This window comes from Giraffa tippelskirchi, chromosome 10 (assembly GCF_054371585.1).
Source record: "Giraffa tippelskirchi isolate mGirTip1 chromosome 10, T2T-mGirTip1v1.2.pri, whole genome shotgun sequence".
Classification (NCBI taxonomy): domain Eukaryota; kingdom Metazoa; phylum Chordata; class Mammalia; order Artiodactyla; family Giraffidae; genus Giraffa; species Giraffa tippelskirchi.
In genome coordinates this window covers 30,685,119-30,711,917 of record NC_137284.1, presented here as the reverse complement: position 1 = coordinate 30,711,917, position 26,799 = coordinate 30,685,119, and the positions used below count along the sequence as shown (strand labels likewise).

The window sequence follows — 26,799 nt, the reverse complement described above, 5'->3', positions numbered from 1 at the left end:
GCTGAAATGAGGATGTAAAACCTGCTTCTCAGGGCAGCAGAGGGTGAGTGGAGGGCACCTGATTGTCAGGGCTATGTAGACTCTGAAGTGCCAGTTAGGAAATGCCCCAGCATTCTGTTTTCTCTATGTAACCCTAGGGCCTTTCCCTCTGGGAAGGTAAATCCAATTGCTTGTCAGAGATTGTAAATTATAAGCCTGGACTTTCTCTGGATGGTGCTCAACATCATTCCACAAGCCCTTCCCATTTGCTTCTCAGTTCAAGGCTCTGATTTAAACACCCTTCTCTTGCACTCAGGAGAAGAAGGGAAAGGGAACAGGCTCCTTCTGCTGGCATCAGGCTGAAGGGCATGCAAGTCAACAGGGTTGAGGCCAAGGGGCCAGTTTCTAGCCATCTGGCCTCTCAGTGAGGCCTGGCCCCTGCTTTGCGATGCTTCCTCAGAGTGAGCACAGAGTCGGAGCCAACCAAAGCCCTTTCTCTGAAGGGGGTTCAGGTTTCCCAAGGCTGCTGCTTTAGAGACCGCTCTCCTCTCCTCTTGGCTTTCCAGAGCCGGAGGAGGGCTAGGACTCTGCTCTGGAAAGTTCCAGAACACACCCCTCTCCAGGCCCCCAGATGATCCTGTGGGTCCTCAGAAGAGGCAGGGTGGCAGTGCTACAGATAACACCCCATCTTACACATAAAGAAAGAACGGCCAAGGATGACCTGCCTGTGGCCCATCCGTCGTAAATGCAGGGCTGAGATCCAAACTGGAACATTGTTCAAAATGGATACCCTTCCTGTCTTTCTGGGACAGCGGGCCTTGCATCCCAGCACAGCTCTGGGCACACAGTAGTACATTTCTAGTAAATATTTGTTCAGTGAGTGGGTGAGTAGATAAATAATGCTAAATGGGGATATTGGTATCCTGATGCAACAGTGTGGCTGGGGTGGAGAAATCTAAAACTTCAGAATGCAATACCTTTTTTTTTTTTGATGGTTCTTCTTGTTCATTTTGTTTATTATTTTATTAAAGGATAATTGCTTTACAGAATTTTGTTGTTTATAATAGCAGTAGCAGCAGTAGTAGTAGTCACCACCACAGCAGCCAAGGGCTAAGTGTGTTCTAAGTCCTTTGCATATGTTAACTCATTCAGTTCTCCCAAAACTCCGATCTAATAGGTACAGTTATTCTCTCCACTTTAGCTGTCAGGCATGCAGTGGTTAAATAACGTGCCCCACTCAGATAGCTGGGGAGTGACAGAGCTGAGATTTGAACCCTAGCTGTCTGACTGCAGGGTCCATGCTCTTAATGGTTCTCCACTGCTTTCTCTCTACCAGAGAATGTCCTACTCTGTAAGCTGGACCGACACTCTCCCTGTCACAGCTTTACAGGTCTTGGTGACTTCTGAGATGTGAAGGGGCTGCACCAGAATACAGTGGACAGATCTGAGGAGCTGCTTAGGAGAGGCCAGGCTGGGTCCTAGAGAGCCTGACCCGCCCCACTGAGGGCTCCTACCCTGGAGAGGAGTAAGGAGCCCCACCCACCCACTACCTCTCCAGGCTGGAGTCAGCCTTGAAGACTGGCACCATTAACCACTGAGCTTAATTAAATTAAAAATCACTCAGTCATGTCCGACTCTTTGCAACCCCATGGACTGTAGCCTACCAAGATCCTCCATCCACAGGATTTTCCAGGCGAGAGTACTGGAGTGGGTTGCCATTTCCTTCTCTAGGGGATCTTCCTGAAACCTGGGTCTCCCGCACTGTAGGCAGACGCTTTACCATCTGAGCCACCAGGGAAGTCCCTAACCACTAAGCATAACAACCCCTCAAAAAAGGCAGAATTAATGGAGTGGCAGGAAGAGCTTCTTAATGAAAACAAATTGAGGGCTACAATCAGGAGAACAAAGTGAGGGTCTGGCCCCAGGGAGCAGGACTGCGGTGACCCAGGTGTAACATAAGCCAGCAGAGGGGCCAGGGGCCAGAGCTCCCCCACAGAGAGGGCTCGGGCCCTCCTGGAAAGCAGAGGCAGCTTCAGCCGCCGAGGGGGGCTCTGCTCAGCCCACCTGAGCCCACTGCAGTGCTGAGGCGGCCCGGTGGCTCTGTCCTCCGTTCCTGGTGGCGGCTACGAGGGTCACAGAGCCTTCTCAGCTGGAATCTGGGACAGAGTGGTTAAAGGCGTTATGAGAATGTCACTTTTGTGTACCAAGCAGTGAGAAGGGACACCCGGAGCAGGGAATACAGAGCTCAGTGCTCACATCTGGGGGTCCCTTATGAAAGGCCGAGAGCAGAGCTATTCAGCGGCCCCGTGTCTGCTGGGTGTTACAAGTTTGACTGGGATGCCCCATGGGGATTTGGGGTACAAACAACGTGAGACTACTGCTAACAGGCCTGATCCCAGGCCCTGGGGTTCACACTGCAGCACATTTCTGTCCAGCTGGAATCTTGGTTTGATCAGAATCCTCTTAGCATGGGGATTGGCATTCCTGAAACATATGGAATTCATCCAACAACATTCCTGCCTAACTGTGGGGTAGTAATTCATTTCCTTGTCTGTCTCACCCTCGAGATGCACAGAGAATTTAAGACAGACCTTTCCACTTAGAGTCAAAGACCTGGGCTGCATCTAAGCGCTGCCTCTTGCTAGCTGTATGACTTTGAAACGAGCACTTCACCTCTCTGAACATCAGTTTTCTCTCTAATACAGGATCATGATACGGCCTCTCAGAGGTATTTGTTCATTTATCCAGCTGGTCATTATTTATTAAGTGCGTACTCTTTGCAAGGCTCAAAGCTTGAGATACGGTGCTAAACAAGGTAGACTTGATCTTCATCTGCTTAGAGCATGTAATTAAGCAGCCACTCAATTAGAAATGCAATTTTGAAAAATTCCCAAAAAAGAAGGTATAGAATGATGGATTAAATCATCTCAAAATGTGGGAAAATGTATAAACTCTTAAGTATACTATTTAAACATTAGGTATTATTCTTACTGTCCTCATAACATTTCTTCATTTTCTAAGGTACTTTAATGATATGAGCCTCAGTTTCCTCATCTATAATATAGAAATTATAATACCTGTGTTAGGTAGCCCTTGTGACATATCACCATAAAATATAGTGGCATAAAGTGATCATTTAAAAAGTTATTAAAATATAGTTAATTTACAAGTTTGTGTTAGTTTTAGATGTACAGCAAAGTGATTCTGCTATATATATATGTGTATGTATATATATAGTATAGTATACAGGGGCTTCCCTTGTGGCTCAGCTGGTAAAGGATCCGCCTGCAATGCAGGAGACCTAGGTTCAATCCCTGGTTGGGAAGATCCCCTGAAGAAGGGAAAGGCTACCCACGCCAGTACTCTGGCCTGGAGAGTCCCATGGACTGTATAGTGCATGGGGTCGCAAAGAGTCAGACATGACTGAGTGACTTTCACTTTCACAAATATATATATATATAATAAATACATATGCATGCTAAGTTGCTTCAGTCGTGTCCAACTCTTTGTGACCCTGTGGTCTGTAGCCTGATAGGCTCCTCTGTCCATGGGATTCTCCAGGCAAGAATACTGGAGTGGGTTGCCATGCCCTTCTCCAGGGATATTCCCAACTCATGGATCAAACCCATGTCTTTTATGCCTCCTGCATTGGCAGGCAGGTTCTTTACCAGTAGCACCACCTGGGAAGCCCTATATGTGTGTATACATATGTGTGTGTGTGTGTGAGAGAGAGAGAGAGAGTGTATGTGTATTCTTTTTTTACATTTTCTTCCATTATAGGTTACTATAAGATATTAGGTATACTTCCCTGTGCTATACAGTAGGATCTATTTTATGTATAGCAGTGTATGTTTTCAGTTCAGTTCAGTCGCTCAGTCGTGTCCGACTCTTTGCGACCCCATGAACCGCAGCACACCAGGCCTCCCTGTCCATCACCAACTCCTGGAATCCACCCAAACCCATGTCCATCAAGTCGGTGATGCCATCCAACCATCTCATCCTCTGTCGTCCCCTTCTCCTCCTGCCCTCAATCTTTCCCAGTATCAGGGTCTTTTCAAATGAATCAGCTCTTCGTGTCAGGTGGCCAAAATATTGGAGTTTCAGCTTCAACATCAGTCCTTCCAATGAACACCCAGGACTGATCTCCTTTAGGATGGACTGGTTGTATCTCCTTGCAGTCCAAGGGACTCTCAAGAGTCTTCTCCAGCACCACAGTTCAAAAGCATCCATTCTTCATTGCTCAGCTTTCTTTATAGTCCAACTCTCACATCCATACATGACCACTGGAAAAACCATAGCCTTGACTAGACGGACCTTTGTTGGCAAAGTAATGTCTCTGCTTTTTAATATGCTGTCTAGGTTGGTCATAACTTTCCTTCCAAGGAGTAAGCGTCTTTTAATTTCATGGCTGCAAAATCCTCAATTAATTAGAAGTTTGGGATTAAAATGATCACTTATTGGTTTCTGCTTCTGGGAGTCAGAAATTTGGGCTGGGCAGAGCGGGATGGTTTGGATGCTGCCCTAGGGGCTCACTCCTCTGGCACAGTCTACAGGGACTGGTTGCCTCAGCCTTGTGTCTCTAGCAACAAGCTGGACAACCCGGGCCTTGTTACATGATGTAACAAAAGTAGCAAAAGAAATCAAGCCCAGACACTCAAGAGTTTTTCATGCCTCTGGTTCCTGGTTGATAATGTCCCTTTGGCCCCTTGGTCAACAACCACATGGCCAAGCCTGGAGTCAGCAGGGAAACTCCACAAGGGTGTGGCACAGAGAGGTGTCAAAACAAGAGCAATCTGCCCCCATTTCTAAATTCCAGAGGTGTCCTGAGGGTTTTGTAATAGGTACACAGTGCCCCCACTGGTGGGGTTTGTCTTAGCACTAGCACCTGCATGTAGTAGATGCTTCAGAGTTGGTTGTTGCTGTTTAGTTGCTAAGTCATGTCCAACTCTTTTGCGACCCCATAAACTGTAGCATGACAGGCTGTCCTGTCCATGGGATTCCCCAGGCAGGAATACTGGAGTGGGTTGCCATTTCCTTCTCCAGGGGATCTTCCCAACCCAGGGATAGAACTCAGATAGTCTGCATTGGCAGGTTATGTTCTTTACCACTGAGCCACCAGGGAAGCCCTAAGAATTGGTAGACGAATATGATTCTGAGCAGTTTGCTACCTTATTGGAGTAAAAAAGACATCACACAGGAAACAAGCAGCAAGCAGTTAGTCAAAACGACATGTGAAATATGACATCATGGCTGGAAATCATAAGATGCCAGAGCCATTTCTGATATTGAGACAGCGTCAGGCTTTTACATTTTCAACTCTAGTGTTTTCACGAGTGACAATGACCAAAAAAGAACCTTTTCAAAGGTCAGCCAGGATAGAGGCAAGCTAGATGGGAATTGAATTAGGAGAAGGCACAGAGATACTTATCCTCAATAATAATGTAACATTTACTCCTGTTGTTTATTGAGTCCTTATTTATGTACCATGCATAGAATTAAGCATTGTCACAGATAGCCTCATTTAAGCCTCAAGAAAACCCTGTAAGACAGTATATACTATTCCCATTTTACAGGTGAGGAAAGTGAGACTCAGACAGTTTCTTCATCCAAAGTTGTACAGGAAGTACATAGTAGGTTGAAGGTTTAAGTCTAGGTTTGTCTGACTCATAATATCTATTTTTTTCTCTTCCAGGCTGACTTTTTTTTAAAAAAAAATTAAGTTATATTGATCTACAATATTATATAAATTACAGGTGTACAATATAATTTTAAAAGTTATACTCCATTTATAGTTATTATAAAATGCTAGCTGTGTTCCTGTGTTATACAATATATCTTTGTAGCTTATCTTATACATGCTAGTTTGTACCTGTTAATTCCTGACCCTTCTTTTGCTCGTCCTCCCTTCTCACTAGTGAACTACTAGTTTGTTCTCTATATCTGACTCTGCTTCTTTCTTTGTTATATTCGCTAGTTTGTTGTGTTTTTTAATTCCACATATAAAGTGATACCATGCAATATTTGTCTTTCTCTGTCTGACCTATTTCACTTAGCATAATACCCTACAAGTCCATCCAGGTTGTTGCAAACTGCAAAATCTCAATCTTGTTATGCCTGAGTGGTATTCCATTACATCATCTTTATCTCTTCATCTGTCAATGGACATTTAGTTAACTTCCATATTTTGACAATTGCAAAGAACGCTGCTATGGACATTGGGGTACATGTATCTTTTAAAATTACTGTTTTTGTTTTTCTGGATATAAAATTGATGGGAGGGGAGAGAAGAGGAATTGCTAGGTCATATGGTAGTTCTATTTTTAGTTTCTTGAGAAATCTTTGTACTGTTTTCCACAGTGGCTGTACCAGTATTAATTGAAATTTTTGTTAAGATAATTGCAGTTTTCTGTGCAGTTGTAAAAAATAGTCCAGAGATATCCAGGGTCCCCTACTCCCAGTTTCCCCCAGTAGTATAGTAACATATTTCAAAAATATAGTAAGAGAATAGAGGTTACAGCCAGGGTATGGACATTGGTACAACCCACTCATTTTATTAAAATTTCCTCAATTTTACTTGTACTTGTGTGTGTATGTGTGTTTACTTCTATACTATTTTATCATATGCATCCAATCAAGACAGTGAACATTTCTGTCACCACAAGCACCCCTCTCCCTGCCCTCTTATAGCCACACCACCTTCCTCCCACCCCTACCCATCCCTAACCTCTGGCAACTACTAACCTGTTCTCCTTTGCTAAAAGGTTGTCATTTCAGAAATGTTCTATGAGTGGAATCATATAGTACGTAGCCTTTGTGACTGGCTTTTTTCACTCAGCAGAATTCTCTAGAGATTCATTAGTATCATTAATTCATTTCTTTTTCTCAGCAAGTAGTGTCCCCATGGCATTCCATTTACATGGTCATTCGCCTATGGAAGGACATCTGGACTGGTTCCAGTTTTTAACTATTATGAGTAAGGCTTCTGTGAACATCTCTCTATAGATTCTTGTGTAAACATATGTTTTCATTTCTGAGGGGTAAATGCCCAAGGGGGAGACCACCTGGTTGTATAGTAATTGCATGTTTAGTTTCATAAGAAACTGCCAAGCTGTTTTCCAGAGGGGCTGTACTGTTTTGTATTCCTACCAGAAATGTATGTGTGGGTGATCCAGAGTCTCTGCACCCTCGCCAGCATTCAGAGTTATCACTGTTTTTCACCTTAGCTCTTCTGATGGGTGTGTGGTAACACTGGGGCTTTCATTTGCATTTCCCTGCTGGCCGGTGATGTTGAACATCTTTTCATGTGCCATCTGCATATCCTCTGCAGTGAAATATCTGTTCATCTTTTGGCCATTTTCTAATTGGGAAATCTTTTTTTCACTGTTGGGTTTTGAGAGTTCTTTATGTGCTCTAGATGCTAGGCTTTTATTGAATATGTAGTTTGCAAATATTTTCTCCCACTCTGTAGCTTGTCCTTTCATCTTTTTGACAAGTCTTTCACAGAGCAGGAGCTGGAGTTTCAGTGAGTTCCAGTTGTATCATTTTGGGGAGGGATTGGGCTTTTGATGTACCGCTTGTGTTTTTCACCACTATGCTCCTCTGGAGCTTGAGGAGGAGAGAAGGTGATCTGGAGCGGAGGGGTAGGGCTTCTCTGTGAGATTTTAAGGCAGAGTTAAGGTCAGTGGGAAGGCTCTCAGAGGAAGGAAATTTCAGCTCACCATCAACCATCAGAATGAACTAAGGTCAGGCTTAGTGTCTGAAATATGTTAGGAGTAAGCAGTGTCATCGGAGATCAAGCAAAGGCTCACTGGGGTCCCTGTGGATGCAGCGGGATGTGGACATCAATGGGGCTGGCCCACTACATCCTTGATGTTCCCTTCTAACTCTGAGAATAGAGAGAGTGGTATTTGAGTTACCCCTACCTGATGTGATGCATCTAATAAATACATCCCCCAGAGACCATCCAGCTTACAACATTTAGAAAGGCTTTGGATGGCCTTCTGGACCACGTTGGGGCAGGTTGAACCAGGCTCCATAGGAGGTAGCCTGTGATGCCATAAGGCTCGCAGTTGTCCTGTATCAGAGCCGAACGCACCAGGTTAGAAGCTTAAAAGGCCCAGCGTCAGGGTCGGGGCCTCTTCCTTGTCCTCTGTCCCCAAGCCTGGGGGCCAGGGGCAAGGCCACCTGCTCCACCGCCACCCCAGCCTCCTCTTCTTCACTCAGACGGCCAAGGAGAATTCCTTTCTTTACAACATTTCAGTTCAGTTCAGTTCAGTCGCTCAGTCGTGTCCGACTCTTTGCGACCCCATGAACCGCAGCACACCAGGCCTCCCTGTCCATCACCAACTCCCGGAATCCACCCAAACCCGTGTCCATCAAGTCAGTGATGCCATCCAACCATCTCATCCTCTGTCGTCCCCTTCTCCTCCTGCCCTCAATCTTTCCCAGTATCAGGGTCTTTTCAAATGAATCAGCTCTTCGTGTCAGGTGGCCAAAATATTGGAGTTTCAGCTTCAACATCAGTCCTTCCAATGAACACCCAGGACTGATCTCCTTTAGGATGGACTGGTTGGATCTCTTTGCAGTCCAAGGGACTCTCAAGAGTCTTCTCCAGTACCACAGCTCAAAAGCATCAATTTTTCGGTGCTCAGCTTTATTTAGGGGACTTAATTACCACAAGCAAAGTCCTTTGAGGCCTTGGATGAAAGGGATGGGAGCCATGCAAGCTTGATTAGGCATGTAGAACCCTGGGCACAATTAGCTCCATGAGAGACTGGCCCTGCCTTTATCTGTCTCCAGTTCTATGTGACTTACAGCAGCTAATTATTGAAGTAAAAATTTCCTGACCACCCAGCTGCTGGAAGGAGGGCCCTAATATCTATTAAGTCTGCCTTTAATTATTGGAAATGGCGGCAGCTTCAGGCAGTTGGGGTTTCCCCATTTTTACAAGCCTTTTCCTCCACCTCTTTGAGACTTCAGTACACGGAAGATGGAAGCAGAATTCTGCCCAAGCTGTTTCTGTCTCCCTTGCTTTCCCACCTGGACATCCGTTTCTGGAGCATCTTCGCTCATAAGCTTTGTCTGCAGGGAGCACCCCTCCTGGCACCTCCCACAAGGGGCTTTGGACTTTTCCAGAGCCCCTGGCCCTTGACAAAGCACTTTGAATTCCACTCTGTCTGTGTGTGTGTTTGTGTGTGTCTGACCATCTGGGAACATAAAGGCAGACCTCAGGCATGGATTACATGGGACCTGCCCCCCTCCCCAACCCCATGTTGCAAAAGAGGAAACAGAGGCCGTGGAAGGAAACACAAGGAAGCTGAGAGTGCCTGGCTCTTCACTTGTGGGCTGTCACAGCCTTTGAACCCCAGGTCCATCTCTCCATGACCACAGGGCCCTGGGCTGCTCTCAGAGGGCACAGCAGTTGCTATCTCCACACATAGAGTCTGGATTAAACTGTGCGATCAAGGGAATTAGTGGTAAAAGAAAGAGTCTCACCATTTCCAAGAGCCTTAAACTACCGTTGCTTCTCCGTGGGGCTGGTTTTCCCCTCTAGCTCTCCCCACTCAGGGATCCCCCTGCTTGCAGAGTGGAGGCCTGACCCAGGAACCCCAGGCCATTACAGGGTAAGCCTTGGATACCACAGAGGATGTGTGATTAATCGGCCTATCTCTCCCCATTCCTGCTTATCTCAAAGTGTGGTCTCAGAATGAACTCATAAAAAGTGGGAAATCGGTGCGGGACCCTTGTATACATTTTACAGAGAGTTGAGAGGGTTTCAGGGCTTGCACTGGTTTTATAGGGAGAAGGAAAGAGGACCATTTTCAGGGGGGTGCTCCACTGCAGAAGAGACCATTTCTCAAGGTGTTGTTCATGGAAATACTGAGTCTCAGCAGACAGGGTACCTCCCTTTCAAAGAACCCACACAGGTTTGAGCTGCCCCATGGGAATATGGAGTCCAGCGCTGGAGAGAGGGTGAGGGACATGCAGACTGTGCCCCGTGAGAGAGGCATGTGGGCAAACCTGAGCACTCTCCTCCCCCCGTCCCCCGGTTAACTCCTTCGGGCTTCCCTGGTAAAGATGGTAAAGAATCTGCCTGCAATGCAGGACACCTGGCTTCGATCCCTGGGTCAGGTAGATCCCCTGGAGAAGGCAATGGCAACCCACTCCAGTATTCTTGCCTGGAGAATCCCGGGGACAGAGGAGCCTTGTCCATGGGGTCGCAAAGAGTCAGACACAACTGAGTGACTAAGCACAGCACACAGCCTTCCCTCCTCAGCTCAGGTGTCACCTCCTTCAGGACGCCCGAGCTGGTGTCCCTCTGTGCCCAAGTTTCTGTGTCAGCTGCTCTTTTGTGTTCACTGTGTTGGAATCACCTTAGACATGTCTGTCCTCTGACTGCTTCTGGTCAAACTACTTGTCCCCAAGTCTCACCCTAGATTGTTTTGGAGGAAGGAGGGTTGGGGAGAAGGAAGGATTAATTACTTGCAGCAAGTAAGGAGAACAATGGGGATCTTTTACCAAAGCAGTTCAGCAGTTCAGTCGCTCAGTCGTGTCTGACTCTGCAACCCCAGGGACTGCAGCACATCAGGCTTCCCAGTCCATCCCCAACTCCCAGAGCTTGCTCAAACTCATGTCCATCGAGTCGGTGATGCCATCTAACCATCTCATCCTCTGTCGTCCCCTTCTTCTCCTTTTGCCAAAGCAGTGTCTCCCCAAACAGCAAAGCTGGAGTAGTTTTAAACTAAGGGTACGTGCTATTCGTGAAAGGACTTGAGCAGAGGAGAATTGAAAATAGAATGGGGGCAGAGGTGACAGAGCCCAAGCTTTATTTGATTGAGGTCAGGAGGATGGATTTCATCCCATCTGAGTGTGTGAGGACCTTAGCTTCTAGAGTCAGGACTTACTGAAGCTCAGGTACTTTATGTCTCACGGCAGAAAGAATTCAGTGAGAGGCAAAGTGATGGATAAGAAGTGGATTTATTTAGAGAGGTACACATTCCATAGACAGAGAGTGTTCTGTCTCAAAAGGCAAGAGAGACCCTGGAAGAAACACACTCCACAGACAGAGTGGGGGCCATCTCAGAAGGCAAGAGACCTCACCCTAGATCTGATGAAGCCTCGTTAGATGGGAAAAGGGAGTGAGATGGATGAATCTGGGGAAAGGTGACTGGGATGGTGAGATGTTTGATCTGACGAGAAGACTCAAGGACACACAGATTGGTTCCTCGTCAGTCCAGAAGGCTGCCAGGGCAAATTGTTAGACTCATTTCCTGAGACCCCAGGGGGTAGAGCTGAGGCCTGTGGAAGGAAGCTGAAAGGAAGCAGGTCTGGCTCCATGTCAAGAAGCACAATCTCTCAGCCACAGCTGTCTCTGGAAGTAGTAAAGTCCTGGGCTTTGGAGCTGGTGCGACCTCCCAGTGTGAGTGGGACATGAACCTGCTGACCTTTGATGGTGCTTTCACTCTTGAGACAATAAATGCCACATTTTCTGACTCTGAGATGTCACCATTTGTAAAGGGGAATCATTGGCGGGCAAATAGCTTTGAGAGAGTAGACTGTAGTTGGAGGAATGCGGAGACCACAGCCCCCATTATAGCTCCTGTTGGCTGAGGACTGACTTTGTTCCATGTCCTGCACGGGCTCAGCCCTGCAGGGGGATCGGGGCTGGGGCTGCCCTGGTGGGAGCTCCCCCAGCCAGAATCAGAGGAGCCATGCCCATAAAGCAACCATGGGCCCTTTGGTGCCTGACCTGTGACAAGCCTTCCAAGTGAAGAGCGACATGGCTTCTGTGGGCAGCGGCACCATCTGTCACCTGCCTGCCAGCGGCTGATGAGGGATGTCCCTGCAGCCAGGCTGGGCACAGGGCCACAGTCTACCAAGTTCCCAAGGAAGCCCTTTCCCTGGCCCACAGTGCTGGCTTTCTGGGCAGGAACATTTAGAGGTGAAACTGTACAAGTCCAGGTCAGGTGCTAACTTAGTTGATCAGAAGAATTAACATTGCTTCAAACACAAGGTGAAAGAACAAATACAACATTTAAGCAAATTAAGATAAGGGTTGACCTAGGTGAGTAGCAATACGGGTTCTGATTAAAAGCTTGAGCCTGAGGGTCATAGAGACCCAAGTTTGAATCCTGGCTCTTTCCCTTCCTTGGTGTGGTCCTCTGGGCAAAGCACAACCTCTAAACATCCCAATTTCTTTCATCTATTAAAAGAGAATGGTTCTGGGGCATGGTGAGGCCTAAATGAGCTAATGCACGTGAAGTCCTTGCCTTTCACTGCCCTTGTCATAATCACTGTCTCAGCATTTTTTTTTATTTATTTATTGTTTTACTTTACAATATTATATTGGTTTTGCCATACATTGACATGAATCACTATGGGTGTACATGTGTTCCCCTTCCAGAACCCCCCTCTAAAAGGCAGGGGACTCCCTAATGTGTCAGGTCAGAGCAATGTGCTCTGCAGGCTGCCACAGGGAGCACAGAGCAGCTGGATTCGTCTTGGCATTTTGTGTGAATGGAGCATCCCTTTGCTACTCTGAGCCTCAGTTCCCAAATCTGTAAAGTGGAGATAATGGTGCCTGCCTCTGTGGTTTGTGCATAAACCAGCACAGTACCTGGCACAGATGAGGTGCCGCTCCCCCTGGCATTCACCTTCATATCATGCTGGAATTGAAAACAAAGGACTCGCCAGAGCAGACTTTGAGGGACTAAGGAAAGTAAAAATTTATGATGACTTTCTGCTGTGCGCACACGCGTGCGCGCGCGCACACACACACACACACACACGGTGCCCAGGACTTACGTTTTGCAGAACACATTTTAGCTCTGAAATATTTATGGGCACTTTTTGACACACTAAGAACTGAAAATATCACTGTGTGCTTGTGTTAAAGGAAACTTATAAAATTTTAGTCCAGTAGGAATTCAGTCAATTTCCTGGCTCGTCTCTGGTCATTTCTGAGGTTGCAGGGAAACCCAGGGTGGTAACAGCCCCCGTTTCCCTGAGGCTCTGGCAGGGCAAAGGGTCCTTGGCAGGGCTATACGTCTGATGAGGTCTCTGTGTGAATGCTCCAGGCCCCTGCCCCTCATAAATATTGCTGGAACCCATGTGCAGGGCCCAGGTTGGCTTTGTGAGTTTTTCCCAAACACCAGAAGCTTTGTTACCCCGTCTCCTCTTCTCTTCTCGAATCCCACGTCCTTGCCTTTCTTCGAGGCCTGCTCCTGTGCCCAGAAAACCAGCTAGAGCAAGGCTCTTCAACCTCCAGGATCTAAGACCTGCTAATCTGAGGTGGAGCTGATGTACTAATAGCAGACATAAAGTGCACAATAAATGTAATGCACTTGAATCATCCCGAAACCATTCCCTACAGCAGCCCCGGGTCCATGGAAACTGTCTTCCATGAAACCTGGCTGCTGGTGCCACAGAGGCTGGGGACTGCCAAGCTAGAGGACATGCTCTGCTGGGATTGCCAGGCCCAGGTTTCCTACCACCTGCGTTTTTACTTTTTACTGTCCACTTACACCATAATCATTCATGGAAATATCTTTTTATTTCTTCTACCAGGCTCACCTCTCAAGCTTGATCTTAAACCTCTTTCCCTCTCTGAAGTCTGAAGTCTGTCTGTTCCCAGTCTCCCTCACCACCCTCCGCCCCCCCACCACCACTTTCATCCAGGCTGTGACCTACAACGGTCTTTCTCAGACTCTAGGTTGGCAACCCATCCATATTTCTATTTTAGTAGACTAGAGTAAGATAGAAAATATCAGATTGTACTCTTGAGGAAAGGTTAGGCATGGTTTTTGAAGTTTTTTGTTTTAGTTGGAAATCTGTAGATTCAAGTGGGTGAAATAAATGTATTTTTTTACTATAGGCAAATTATAGTAAATTTTACTGTAGGTAAATCATTTTCTCTGATTTTCAGAGAAGATGGGAAGATCAGAGATCGAGACTTGAGGTCGAGTGACCTCAAGACCATCTGGCCTGGCTCACTTTTACTTGACTTTCTGTGGTCATGGTTTGGATGTCGCTTTCTCTGGGCGGTGGTCCTTTACTCACCTCTCCAACTTTTGTCCACTTGACCTACACTAGGGGCCATTCTGGTGTCCCTCCCCAGCCTAATTTGTCTGGAAACTCCAAGCTGTAGGAAGCTCGTTTGTCTTGTCCACTGAAGCCTCACACAGGCTTGCAGAGCAGGGTAGGGAGTCAGTGTTGAGGGAGGCAGGGACGGGAGGAGAGTGGGAGGAAGGGAGGCAGTAAGGCAGTCTCGTGCTTCGCCTCCACGCATCTTCCACAGCACTTAGCAGGAAGGGTCCTTAGCAATCATTTACCAAACGACTTAACCTCTGGCTCTAGGTGTGCGATACCCTTCTTCGGGATTAAACATTTTCTTCTGATACAAATCTAGACCCTGACATTTGGAAGCCATGTGATTTAAGAGTAAATCACTTAATCTCTTTGAGCTTGTTATCTCATTTGTAAAATAAGAGTAAATAAGGGAAAATATGAAATAAGAGGATAACATCGAACCTGCAGAGTTGTTGCAAGGATTAGCAACAACGCCTGCAAAGTACCTGGCATGAGTAGGTGTTCGATTAACCACCGTTTTATCGTCACTGCCTCTTTTGCCGTCATCAGCGTGTGTCCCCAGGCTTCCCCACATTCATGCGCTTGTTCAAACCTTCAGATCCATCTGCATCCAGCTCCATGGAGAAGAAATATATATATATATGGATTTTAGAATCACGGGCTTACTGGCTGTGTGAACGTTATCAACCACCTGGCTCACTGAGTCCACTCCCTAAACTGAGAAGATTAGGGGACTTAACTGGTTAAGACTCTCTGCTTCCAGTGCAGTGGGCATGGATTTGATTCCAGGTTGAGGAACTAAGATCCCACATGCTGTGAGGCACAGCTACAAAACAAAGAAGTAACTAGGGTTCTCATGGGACTGTGTAGGAAGCACCAAGCACAGCATTCAGCACAGACTTTATTCTTCCCGACCTTTGTCCACAGCCCATGCTCCTTCACCGTAGACAGACCAAAAGTGAGGAGAAGGTTATGCAACTATGGTGGTTTAGTCGCCAAGTCCTGTCTGATTCTTGCATCCCCATGGACTATAGCCCGCCAGGCTCCTCTGTCCGTGGGATTCTCCAGGCAAGAATACTGGAGTGGGTTGCCATTCTCTTCTCCTATACAACTGTGGTTCACGGTTTCTCGAAGCACCCTTCGTTGATGGTACCTATGGCTGAGACCCCAGAGTGATGGGGAGCTGCCCCCATAGAACTCATGTCCTGCTCGTCTCTGGACCCCAGTTCTAGCACAAGACCGGTCTCTGACAGGCTGTGGAAATGAACTCCTCTGCAAAGGTAACTTTGTGTGCTCAGGGCTTACCTCTACAAGAGTTTCAGCAGGCAAGAGGGGTGTTTCTGGTAGAGGCGAGTTGGGCTGTGGATTATTCTGCAGTCAGTGAGAAGAAGCAGAGGAAGGGTCAGGTGGGGAACTCGGAGGGCAGCAGGGTAAGGAGGGACTGACTGCACAGGCATGGACGTGTGCGGGGGCTTCTGTCCTCCAGCCCATGGGTGGGGGTTGCAGGGGCTGAACTGACACCCTTCCGCGGCGCTGCCCCCACCCCTCCAGGGTCTCCGCATCCCTCTACTGCACACCTTGGCTCCATCAGGAGTTTTTCTCCACTGTCACTCCTTTCATCCCAACCTTCTCTTCTTCTCTCGATTAAATGCCAGCTTCGGTGTGAACCATGACCAATCTCCCATCTGTTCAAAAGAAGTAAATATTTACTGAATTACTATATTAAGACTAAACTGGAAAAAGTGAAAAGGAAATGAGAGCAAGGCAAATGTTTTCCTTTGTAACAGGGAAGCCATGAATTTGAGAACTGTGTTCTTAATAATTTGTAATTACTGAGCCTTTGCCTCGAAGCCAGTGTCTTCAGTCAACAGGTACATGGTGATAAGAGACATAGTCATCCACCAGTCTAATAGCCAAAACTGTGTCTCTGACTTATTAACATATGTTTCCAAGGGGATATTCCCTCTCCAGTTATAATTGACATCTAACTAGAGCCTTTTAAATTATGCCTTTTAAAACTAAAATGTGGGATTTTTCTGATGATAATAATGGCTTGCATGTATTTCTTTTTTAAAATTTTATTGAACTATAGTTGATTTACAATGTTGTGTTTAATTTCCGCTGTACAGCAAAGTGATTCAGTTATACATATATATATATACTTACATATATTCTTTTCCATTATGGTTTATCACAGGTATTGAATGTAGTCCTCTGTGCTACACAGTAGGACCTTTTTCTTTATGTATTAACCCATTTCATCCTCAGAACAACCTATGAGGTTGGTACTATTTTAATGAGGAAACTGCAGCACAGAGAGGTTAAATAACTTGACCAAGGTCACATAGCTGCGAAGTGGTAGACATATACTTCAAACCCAGGTTGCCTTTGAAATTTAAAAATAATACATCCAAGCAATGCCTTTAGTTCAATCTTAGTTGTTCCTAACACACATGGCCTAAATGTAACTACTCACAGTTTATATCACTTAAGATTGATAAGAAGGGATAAATAGCTGCCAAGTAATTTTATTTATTTATTCATTCAGCAGATGTTTCATGAACACTCAGGAGGCCAGACCTGCCTTCAACCTACTGCAGTTAAGGGGAGATGCAGATGTGAACACAGACCATCTAGTTAGCTGGATGTTCAGTGATGCAGCAGGCATGCACAGAGGTGTGAAGGCCACAGAATTAATGTCCAGGAAAGTGGCTCAATGGTGGAGAAGGAAGGTGGGCCAGATGGAGAAGAGCTTTCCAGTTTGACCAAGAAAATGGAATTCATCTGGAAGGCTCCACAGGGCAGCTAGAGGGACAAAGGCAGGCAGTGGCATGACCTGGCACAGTCTATAAAAGCAGTGCTATTCAGGGGTTATATCCATGTGCTGAGTTGAGTTGCCTGGGTCCGAACTGTGGCTCCATCACTCAAGAGCTGTGTAACCTTGGTCAGGATACTTGACCTCACAATTTCTTATCTGTACTTTGCAGAGAATTCTAGTATCTATAACACTGGATTGAAGTGAGAATTAAAATGTTATCACATATAATCATAGTAAAAGTTATGGAGTAAAACACTCCATAAGTAATAGCTACTAAATATAACAGTATATTGGATATTAATAATGCCATTATTCCTATTATGAAATATTAGTGACCAATTAACATTAAAATTGAGTGCTTATTATCACCATAATTATTGTTACTTGAAGTAATGGGTTGGAAGTAAAGAGTCAGAGGGAACAGAGTTGAGGTGGCAGTCCCCATAAATCCTTATCCAAATTAGGCTGAGCCATTGTTGTTCTTGGCTCAGAGGTTAAAGCGTCTGCCTCCAATGCAGGAGACCCGGGTTGGATCCCTGGGCCGGGAAGATCCCCTGGAGAAGGAAATGGCAACCCACTCCAGTATTCTTGCCTGGAGAATCCCATGGACAGAGGAGCCTGGGGTCCATGGGGGTCCATGGGGTCGCAAAGAGTCGGACATGACTGAGCAACTTCACTCACTCCCTCACTCATTGTTGTTCAGTTGCTCAGTCCTGTCTGACTCTTTGCAACCCCACGGACTGCAGCACACCAGGCTTCCCTGTCCTACATCCACTCCTAGAGCTTACTCAAACTCTAGTCCATTGAGACGGTGATGCTGTCCAACCATCTCATCCTCTGTCATCCCCTTCTCCTCCTATCTTCAATCTTTCCAAGCATAAGGGTCTTTTCCAGTGAGTCAACTCTTCGCATCAAGTGGTCAAAGTATTGGAGCTTCAGCTTCAGCATCAGTTCTTCCAATGAATATTCAGGGTTGATTTCCTTTAGGATTGATTGGTTTGATCTCCTTGCAGCCCAAAGAACTCTCAAGAGTCTTCTCCAACACCACATTTTGAAAATATCAATTCTTCAGCACTCAGCCTTCTTTATGGTCCAACTCTCACATCCACACATGACTACTGGAAAAACCATAGCTTTGACTATACAGAACTTTGTTAGCAAAGTAATGTCTCTGCTTTTTAATACTCTATGTCATAGCTTTTCTTTCAAGGAGCAAGCATCTTTTAATTTCATGGCTGCAGTCACCATCAGCAGTGATTTTGGAGCCCAAGAAAATAAAGTCTGTCACTTTTTCCATTGTTTCCCCATCTATTTGCCATGAAGTGATGGGACCAGATGACGTGATCTTAGTGTTTTGAATGTTGACTTTTAAGCCAGCTTTTTCACTCTCCTATTCACTCACCTTCATCAAGAGGCTCTTTAGTACGTCATTGCTTCTGCCATAAGGGTGGTGTCATATGCATATCCAAGGTTGTTGATATTTCTCCTGTCAATCTTGATTCCAGCTTGTGCTTCATCCAGCCTGGCATTTTGCATGCTGTACTCTCCATATAAGTTAAATAAGCAGGGTGACAATATACAGGCTTGATGTACTCCTTTCCCAATTTGGAACCAGTCCATTATTCCATGTCCAGTTCTAACTGTAGCTTCTTGACCTGTATGCAGGTTTCTCGGGAGGCAGGTAGGTGGTCCGGTATTCTCATCTCTTTTAAGAATTTTCCACAATTTGTCATGATCCACATAGTCAAAGGCTTTGGCATAGTCAATAAAGCAGAATTAGATGTTTTTCTGGAACTCTCTTGCTTTTTCCAACGGATGTTGGCAATTTGATATCTGGTTCCTCTGCCTTTTTTAAATCCAGGTTGAACATCTGGAAATTCTTGGTTCACATACTGTTGAAGCCTAGCTTGGAGGATTTTGAGCATTACTTTGCTAGCATGTGAAATGAGCGCAATTGTACGATAGTTTGAACATTCTTTGGCATTGTCTTTCTTTGGGATTGGAATGAAAACTGACATTTTCCAGTGCTGTGGCCACTGCTGAGTTTTCCAAATTTGCTGGCATATTGAGCACAGCACTTTCACAGCATCATCTTTTAGGATTTGAAATTGCTCAGTTGGAATTCCATCACCTCCACTGCTTTGAGTGAAAAGCCAGTATTGGGCTATGATTTCATTTTAGAGAGTTATAATCAGCCATTTTCAAAAAATGAAAGAGAATGAAATAGGAAATATCAGAGTGCATTGCCCCTCATGGTAGTAACTTTTGTATCTTTTTTCCATTTCATACATACAAACACACTCACATACATATATCTGTGTATCAACTCACAATGGAAGACATTTTTCAAATTATCGATTTTAGACAGAAATATTTTGCAGATCCTGGAGTAGAAGGTATCATCCCCTGTCTTCCCTGTGGTCCTGCTCCTCAGGCACTCAGAAGATCATTGTCTTGACAGCTTGTGTCAGGAGGCCTAGCATCAAGAGGGCAGAGCTCAGGGCCCTGAGGCCCCAGGAAGATGATTTGATCTCTGTGTATCCTAGATCAAACCCCCTCATCCCAGCACTAATTTCCAGGGCCATTTTGAAAATTGGGCCCCCCAAAATGTCACTTATTCATTTTAACTGGCTCTAATTATAACCCTAAGGCACTGAAGTCTGCCTAGTCATGCTGGCTTTGCCACTAGCTCACCATATGCCTCTGGGTAGGAGATGGTAGGGCTCTGGGTTATTGTGACCTCATGTATAAAATGGGGGGTGAATATAGTTGTCATATATACTTCATGGTTATTTTGAGGCACCAATAAAGTCACAAATACTTGCACTCTTGAAGATCATGGAGAACTATGTAGAGGGAAGTCTGCAGCAGACACTCAGATCTGTGATAAATCCCAAAGGCATCTAGTGGTAACCTCAGATGTTTTCTTGCAGAAAAAGTGCTGCAGTTTTCTGGGTTAGGACATATGACCCCATTTGAGTGGGTCCAGAGGGCCCTTTAATAAGACAGACAAAGGTTGCATTGGAACCTAGCTAAGCTCTGCCCTGGGGGACTTGGGAAGGAAGAGTGCATCCTCAGGCCAAAGGGATACTGATGCCTCTGATGTCCATGATCAGAGGCAGAACTTGGGTCAGTTTTGTTCTGGATAGTGTTTTCCATCAGTGTGTTTAGTTTGGCCTACATATAATAATGGATAACATTTAAAAATCATACCTTTTACATCCAAATCTAAATTTCCAGCCTGTTTTAAAAAGTCACAAGACCCCCTACACTCCTGTGTCACAGCACTGGCAGGCACTGAACACCACCGCCCCGTTGGACAGACCTACCACCCTCCTTGTTGGTCACTGAGACTCCTTGATGACAGCCCTCACTCTGTTGTTTCTCTATTAGGACCGTGACACAACAGCACATTTTGTATGCCCATCTTGTTCTGAAAAGTGAAACGATGAAAGGTCTGAGAAGGTTGTATGTTTCAGAAAAGAGCTCTAATCATACTTTGTGCAGGATGTTCTGCTTTCTTCCTGTGCTGGCCTCCTGACTCTTTCATGGGGCTGGCTACGTTTGGACCCCAGAGCCAAAGGAAGCCATTTGGAAAGAGAAAGAGGGTGACATAATAGCTTTTAAAAATGTCTGTCTAGGGCAAAATAGTCAAGATGCAGAAAAGGGGAGAATGGGAGATGAGGAATTTCCCATCAATCAGATACCCTGGCAAACCCCAGATGTATGCAGCAGGTGCTGTGGCGCCTCTAATGAAATGGACACATCTGGAGGTGAGGGAGTTCTCTGACTGGCATGGTTGCCAGGACCAGCCTACCTGTAAGGACACTTGTGTGGTGGGAGGGAGGGGACTCACCGGGGAATAATAAAAGAGGAAAACTCGGGCTTTAGAGTCAAACAGACCTGGTTTCAGATCTTGGCTTTGATACTCACCCCTAAGTCACCTTCAAGGAGGTTTGACATCGCAGTTTTCTCATCTGTCAGATGGAGATTGGTTGGCTGGTTTATTAAATATGTATGAGAGGCACCAGGCTTCACTTTAGGTGCAGTGAATCAGGAGTGAGCAAAAGTATTAAGGCCTCTGCTTTCATGGTGCTTACATATTAGTGCAAGAAAACAGACAATAAGCAGGTAATTATTTAATTATCTGGTGGTGATAACTGTGAACTGGTTGCTTACACCTTGGCTCATTTCCAGAAAAGTTTGGAGAAAATAAAAACATCTGGGGACATATGACATTTGATAAGCTAATATATGTAAAGTGCTTATCCCAGTGCCTGAATGTAGTCGTTCATTTCACAGATTTTTAAGAAGCCCCTGGTCTGTGTGAGGCCCTGTCCCAGCTGGGGCCTCGTGGGAATACACATGGGATTCCCATCCAGGGGGATTGGAAAACCGGTGCCCTCTGACCTTCGATGTCAGCTTCCTTGATACTCATCACTGAAGGAGAGGCTCCGGGCATCTTCACAGGTGGATAGGTCACCGAGCGGGACGAGAAGGGGTTCATCATTACCAACTTTGGGTGCAAGCCCCCCTGTGCCACTTAATGGCTGCATGGCCATGGAGCCCTCAGCCTCCAGAGCCCGAGGACCCTCAGCGTCCACAGCGCTGCAGGGTGAAGCGAGGTCTGGGATGGACCCCGGGATCGCCTTTCCCTCCTGGGTCCGCAGCTCACGCCCTTTCTTCGGTTTCTCGGGCTCCAGACCACTCGGCCCTGAGCGCGGCGAGGACCCTGTTCGTGGATGTGGAGGAGCGCGGGCCGGAGGCCATGGACGTGAAGGAGAGGAAGCCATACCGCTCGCTGACCCGGCGCCGCGACGCCGAGCGCCGCTACACCAGCTCGTCGGCCGACAGCGAGGAGGGCAAGGCCCCGCAGAAATCCTACAGCTCCAGCGAGACCCTCAAGGCCTACGACCAGGACGCGCGCCTCACCTACGGCAGCCGCGTCAAGGACCTGGTACCGCAGGAGGCCGAGGAGTTCTGCCGTGCAGGTGAGGGCGGCCAGGTAGGGGGTAAGGATGCTCCGGCTCACAGGTGTGCTCCGGGGGCGATGGGGCCGGGCTGGGTCGCGCATGCTCACAGGTGTGTCCCGGAGGCCTGCCTGGGGTCGCGCATGCGCACAGATGTGCACATGGTTAACACGGGCGTGGCAGGTGAGCTGGCACGCGAGCCCAGAGGGGTGGAGCGCTCCCTGTCAACGCCAGCTCTCCGCTATTTTGGCCGCCTGGCTCGGATCAGAGCCTCGGCTGTAGTCCACTCTTGGTTCCTTCATTTGCTTGCTCACCCCTCTTGTGGGCGTAATGAGACAGTTAGGTGCTGGCTCGGTGTCAGCGCCTGCCGGGGGTTAAGCTCTGAGCAGTCGCCCGCTCTCCTCCAAGCCTCTCCGGTGAGAGGCCGTGAGCACTCTTTACTTCCCTGATTTGTCTCGAGGATTCATGAGACGACGCGTTTACGAAGTAAGTGTGATAGCACCAAGTGCTGAGTAAGTCCTACTTATTGGTTTTGTTGTTTGTTCTGTATGTATTCGGAGAAGACAAAGGCACCCCACTCCAGTACTCTCGCCTGGAAAATCCCATAGACGGAGGAGCCTGGTAGGCTGCAGTCCATGGGGTCGCGAAGAGTCGGACATGACTGAGCGACTTCACTTTCACTTTTCACTTTCATGCACTGGAGAAGGAAATGGTAACCCACTCCAGTGTTCTTGCCTGCAGAATCCCGGGGACGGGGAGCCTGGTGGGCTGCCCTCTATGGGGTCGCACAGAGTCAGACACGACTGAAGCGACTTAGCAGCAGCAGCAGCAGCTATATGTATTCCTTCAGCAAACATATCTTAGCAGCTTCTCTGAATTAAGCACTGTCCTGACCTTGAGGCTATGGGCTTCCCTCATAGCTCAATGGGCTTCCCTTATAGCTCAGTTGGTAAAGAATCCAACTGCAATGCAAGAGACCTTGGTTCGATTCCCGGGTCTGGAAGATCCCATGGAGAAGGGATAGGCTACTCACTCCAGTATTCTGGCCTGGAGAATTCCACGGACTGTATAGTCCATGGGGTCACAAAGAGTCAGACACGACTGAGTGACTTTCACTGACCTCGAGGGGAAGACGCTGGTGATCCGAGACCTAAGAATTTAGTAATCTGGGGGGATATCTTGGTGCCTGACTCCCTCTCCTTCACTCCCTACACACTGCAGTCTCGAAAGCCTAGCCATCCAACTCCAGAATACCTTTCAAATCCATCCCTCTTCTCTATCCCCTCAGCCACTGCCCCAGTTCCGGCCACTATCACCTCTCTTGGGGGGTTGACCGCACACCCTCTTCACTCAGTGCTGCTGGCTTTGGGCCATGCTCAGCCCTGCAGCTAGAGGGAAGTAGAGACTGACTCCCCATTGTCCTTACCATGAGTTCCTTAACACCAGAGGGCTTTCCCCAAGTCTTTGTCTTTCTGGATTGTTTTATCCCCTGCCTTTCCACACCCCACCACCCACATCCAGCCCTGCAGGGCTGCTCATTATTCCCACCCCTGCTGTAATATAAGTCACCTACGCTGGTGCCTCAGTGATTCCTGTTTTTCTGCCTGCAGAGCCTCTTCAATGCCGGGTAGGCCCCTACGAGTCCCTGACAGTTCACACAGCCCTCCCTGATTCTGCCCTGCCCACTCCCCTTCCATGGACAAGGTTAGCAGGGGGCTGTGCCATGTAATTTATATGCATTCTGACATTGTTAGTTAACCTTTACAACAACCTCAATGATTCATTTGCCCAAGATCATAGAGACAAGAGGAGCTGGTCACACACACCCCCAATAGAGCCTGACAGCTTAGCTGGCCTCTCCCCCAGGCTTCGATCCACATGGAAAGCTGACCTGTTAGCAAGACTGCTTCTGGTGCTTTAAAGGCAAAAAGTCTTCAGCTCTTGCCCATTTGTGGTTAACAGCTCAGACTCTGACATCAGACAGACCTGGTTTGAGTTCTGACTCTGCCATTTTTATTATCCCAAGTGTCTTCACCTGGATGGTGCGGTCACAGCGATGCTTCCTAATTATAGAGTGGTGGGGAGAATGAGGACTGTAGATAGAGCACGTGACACTTGCATAAAGCAGATGCTTCAGAAATGCTGCCTGCTACTGGTCGCCATCTCTGGGTATCAGTGAGGGGAAGCGACCAGTGGTGTCAAAGCTCTCCTCCAACTCTCTGCTGCCATGCTTGGTGGAGCTCAGTGAGCCCTGCCGGGCCCCGGAGGAGCCGCTCTCATCTTCATAAATAACAAACAGGAAGTGTTCTCAACTCATAGGCAGGCATGGGCACTGCAGCCTACAAAGCTCTCTTCCTTTGCCTCCCTGTGAAAGTCAGTCAGTCGTGTCCGACTCTTTGCGACCCCATGGACTATACACTTCATGGAATTCTCCGGGCCAGAATATTGGAGTGGGTAGCCTTTCCCTCCTCCAGGGGATCTTCCCGACCCAGGGATCGAAACCAGGTCTCCCACATTGCAGGTGGATTAGCCTCAAAAATCCTAGGATGTTAGCTAAGTTCTCTCCTCCCACTTTTATCCACCCTGCAGAGTGCTTGCTACCAAAGTGTGTCTGTCTGATTATTTAACTAACTTTCGCTGAGCTCCTAATCTGTGCCAGACTGGACACAGAACTGACCGAGACCCTGAGTGGTGGCAGGGAGAAGGCACAGGGACTCTTGGTAAGAGTGACGCACACAACCGGGAGAGGAGGCCATCTGTGCTGGCTCCCCTCCTGCCTCACAGGCATTTCCTGCTCCCTTCCTTTGCCAGCTTGTCCTCTTCAGGACTGGTCCTGGGTGTCGGACCCTTCAAAGCACGTACATCCTCCCCTTGTCTCTTCTTACCCTGCTCTTCACATTTACTCTGATCCACGAACCTCTCCTCTGAGCTCCCACCCTCTGTGCCTCCAGAACTCCTTCCCTGCATCCTCCCACACTTAGGGCTTTAACCCTTCATCATGGTCTGGGTTGTATCTCTCCCATGGACTGTGAGCTCTGTGAAGTCAGAAACCATGCCCTGCTCATTGCTGTACATCAGGAAAGAGCCAGGGCTGGCTTGGTTGGGTGAAATGTGGTGCTCCCTGATTGCTGAGAATGTTAGAAATCAGGAAGAAGCCGTGTGTGATAGACACTGAGGAATGTGGAGGCTGTGTTTCCCATGGAAGCTAGTATCCTGTTTGTCCCACAGACACTGATCCCTGAATGAACCACCCTCATCCATGTCTTCTGGCCTCTGTCCTGGGCACCTCCAGACTTTCCCGAGGGCTCAGGAGACCTGTCAGCGGCCCCAAGCCTTGGCTGTGTACTTGGCTCCCTGGGTTGCTCTAGAGCCTGCTAACTCCTGTCACAGCCCACCTGGCCTGACAAAGCAGAGGGCAGAGGCTCCTTCCTTGTGCAAGGCCTGCTTTTCTCAGCCTGTCACCATCTTCTTCACTTTCCTGCTCCAGGCCTTCCTGACCTGGCCAGAAAGGAGCGTCGGGTCCTGGGGAGCCACTGGCATCTCATGGACTAGGCTTCTGCCTTATTCAGGAGCCCTCCTTGCTGGAAGGCCCTCCCCGGCCTGGAAGAGGCAAGCAGAAGCCCTCTGTCCAGCTGAGCAGACATGTATTGAGCCCCATGGATTGGGTACCAGGTTGTGCCCTAGGCCCAGGGATTTAGGAATGAACGGGGTACAGTCCCTGCCCCGCCCCTTGAAGCCATCTCCAGCAGAGGGTCCAGGCCATTAAGCAGCTCTGCTCTGCAAGATGCCCAGGGCTGAGGACTCTCAGAGGGGGCTCAGAAAAAGAAGCAGTGACTTCTGCACAGAGTGTAGGATGAGGGGAGACTTCAAGGAAGGGCTGTTTGAGCTGAGCCTTCCATAAGGGTGTGGAGGGTTTGGGCTGGTGGGGAGGACGCGGAGGAAAGGCCTGGGCATCGACCACCACCGTGAGTCAAAGGACCAGGGTGAGACCCCCCGCCCCCACCATTACCCTAAGCCAGCTCTCTTGCCTTCCCTCTTAGGCACCAACTTCACCCTGCACGAGCTGGGACTGGGGGAGGTGACACCCCCGCACGGGACCCTGTACCGCACGGACATCGGCCTGCCCCACTGCGGCTACTCCATGGGCGCCAGCTCTGAGGCCGACCTAGAGGCGGACACGGTGCTGTCTCCCGAGCACCCCGTGCGGCTGTGGGGCCGCAGCACGCGGTCCGGACGCAGCTCCTGCCTGTCCAGCCGGGCCAACTCCAACCTCACGCTCACCGACACGGAGCACGAGAACACGGAGGCTGGTGAGTGGCGCTCAGCCCGTGCCGCGTGCCGGGGCTCCAGGCCCCGGGCTTTAATTACAGAGCTGACTTTCTGCTCCATTACTTGGGGGCACTGGTGAAGGCAGTGGAAAATTGCTTTGCTCTCAGCGGTCAGAAGGCAGAACCTCTCGCAAAGTCACATGAACTACCCCCACCCGTGGGTGACAGGCCAGAGATGGGCTGCTGCTCTTTTCTTCCAGATGAGGGGTTGCCTAAGGGACAGGCTTAAGGCTTAACAGGCTGCCTGTGGGTGGAGCGGAGGGGCCAGAGGGCAGCGCAACCCACCCACCACAGCCCGTCCTCTGTGGCCTCAGCCATGCTCCCCCCGCCAGAACTCTGCTCACAAGCCTCCAGCCAACCTGGGCACTCGTTGTGGGCGCTGCTGCACCCCAGGGTCTTCTGCTGCTGGGAGGATAGCTTTCACACAAGAGCTGTCATGTTGGAGTAGCTTAAAACTCCCATTTCTCCCCCAGCTTTCCCATGATCTCATCTGCAGATCTGAGGAAGTGCTGGCTCTGGACTTGAGTCCACTCTCATCTCTGCAGCCCTGTTCCAAGGCCAGAGAGATGCTGGGCGAGAAAGAGATGACAGCTTGTTCACGTGCCTCCTTGGTGCG

General features: G+C 48.1%; 1 protein-coding gene across 1 annotated transcript in view; it reads left to right on the top strand.

Annotated features, from left to right (window-relative positions):
• The window catches only part of TENM4 (teneurin transmembrane protein 4), an 848,025-nt gene that overhangs the window by 382,423 nt on the left and 438,803 nt on the right, over positions 1-26,799 (top strand). The window contains exons 5-6 of the mRNA XM_081537618.1: positions 21,589-21,876; positions 25,896-26,165. Coding sequence (XP_081393744.1) covers positions 21,654-21,876; positions 25,896-26,165 — 493 coding nt within the window. The 5' untranslated portion in view covers positions 21,589-21,653. The remainder of the gene's footprint in view (positions 1-21,588; positions 21,877-25,895; positions 26,166-26,799) is intronic.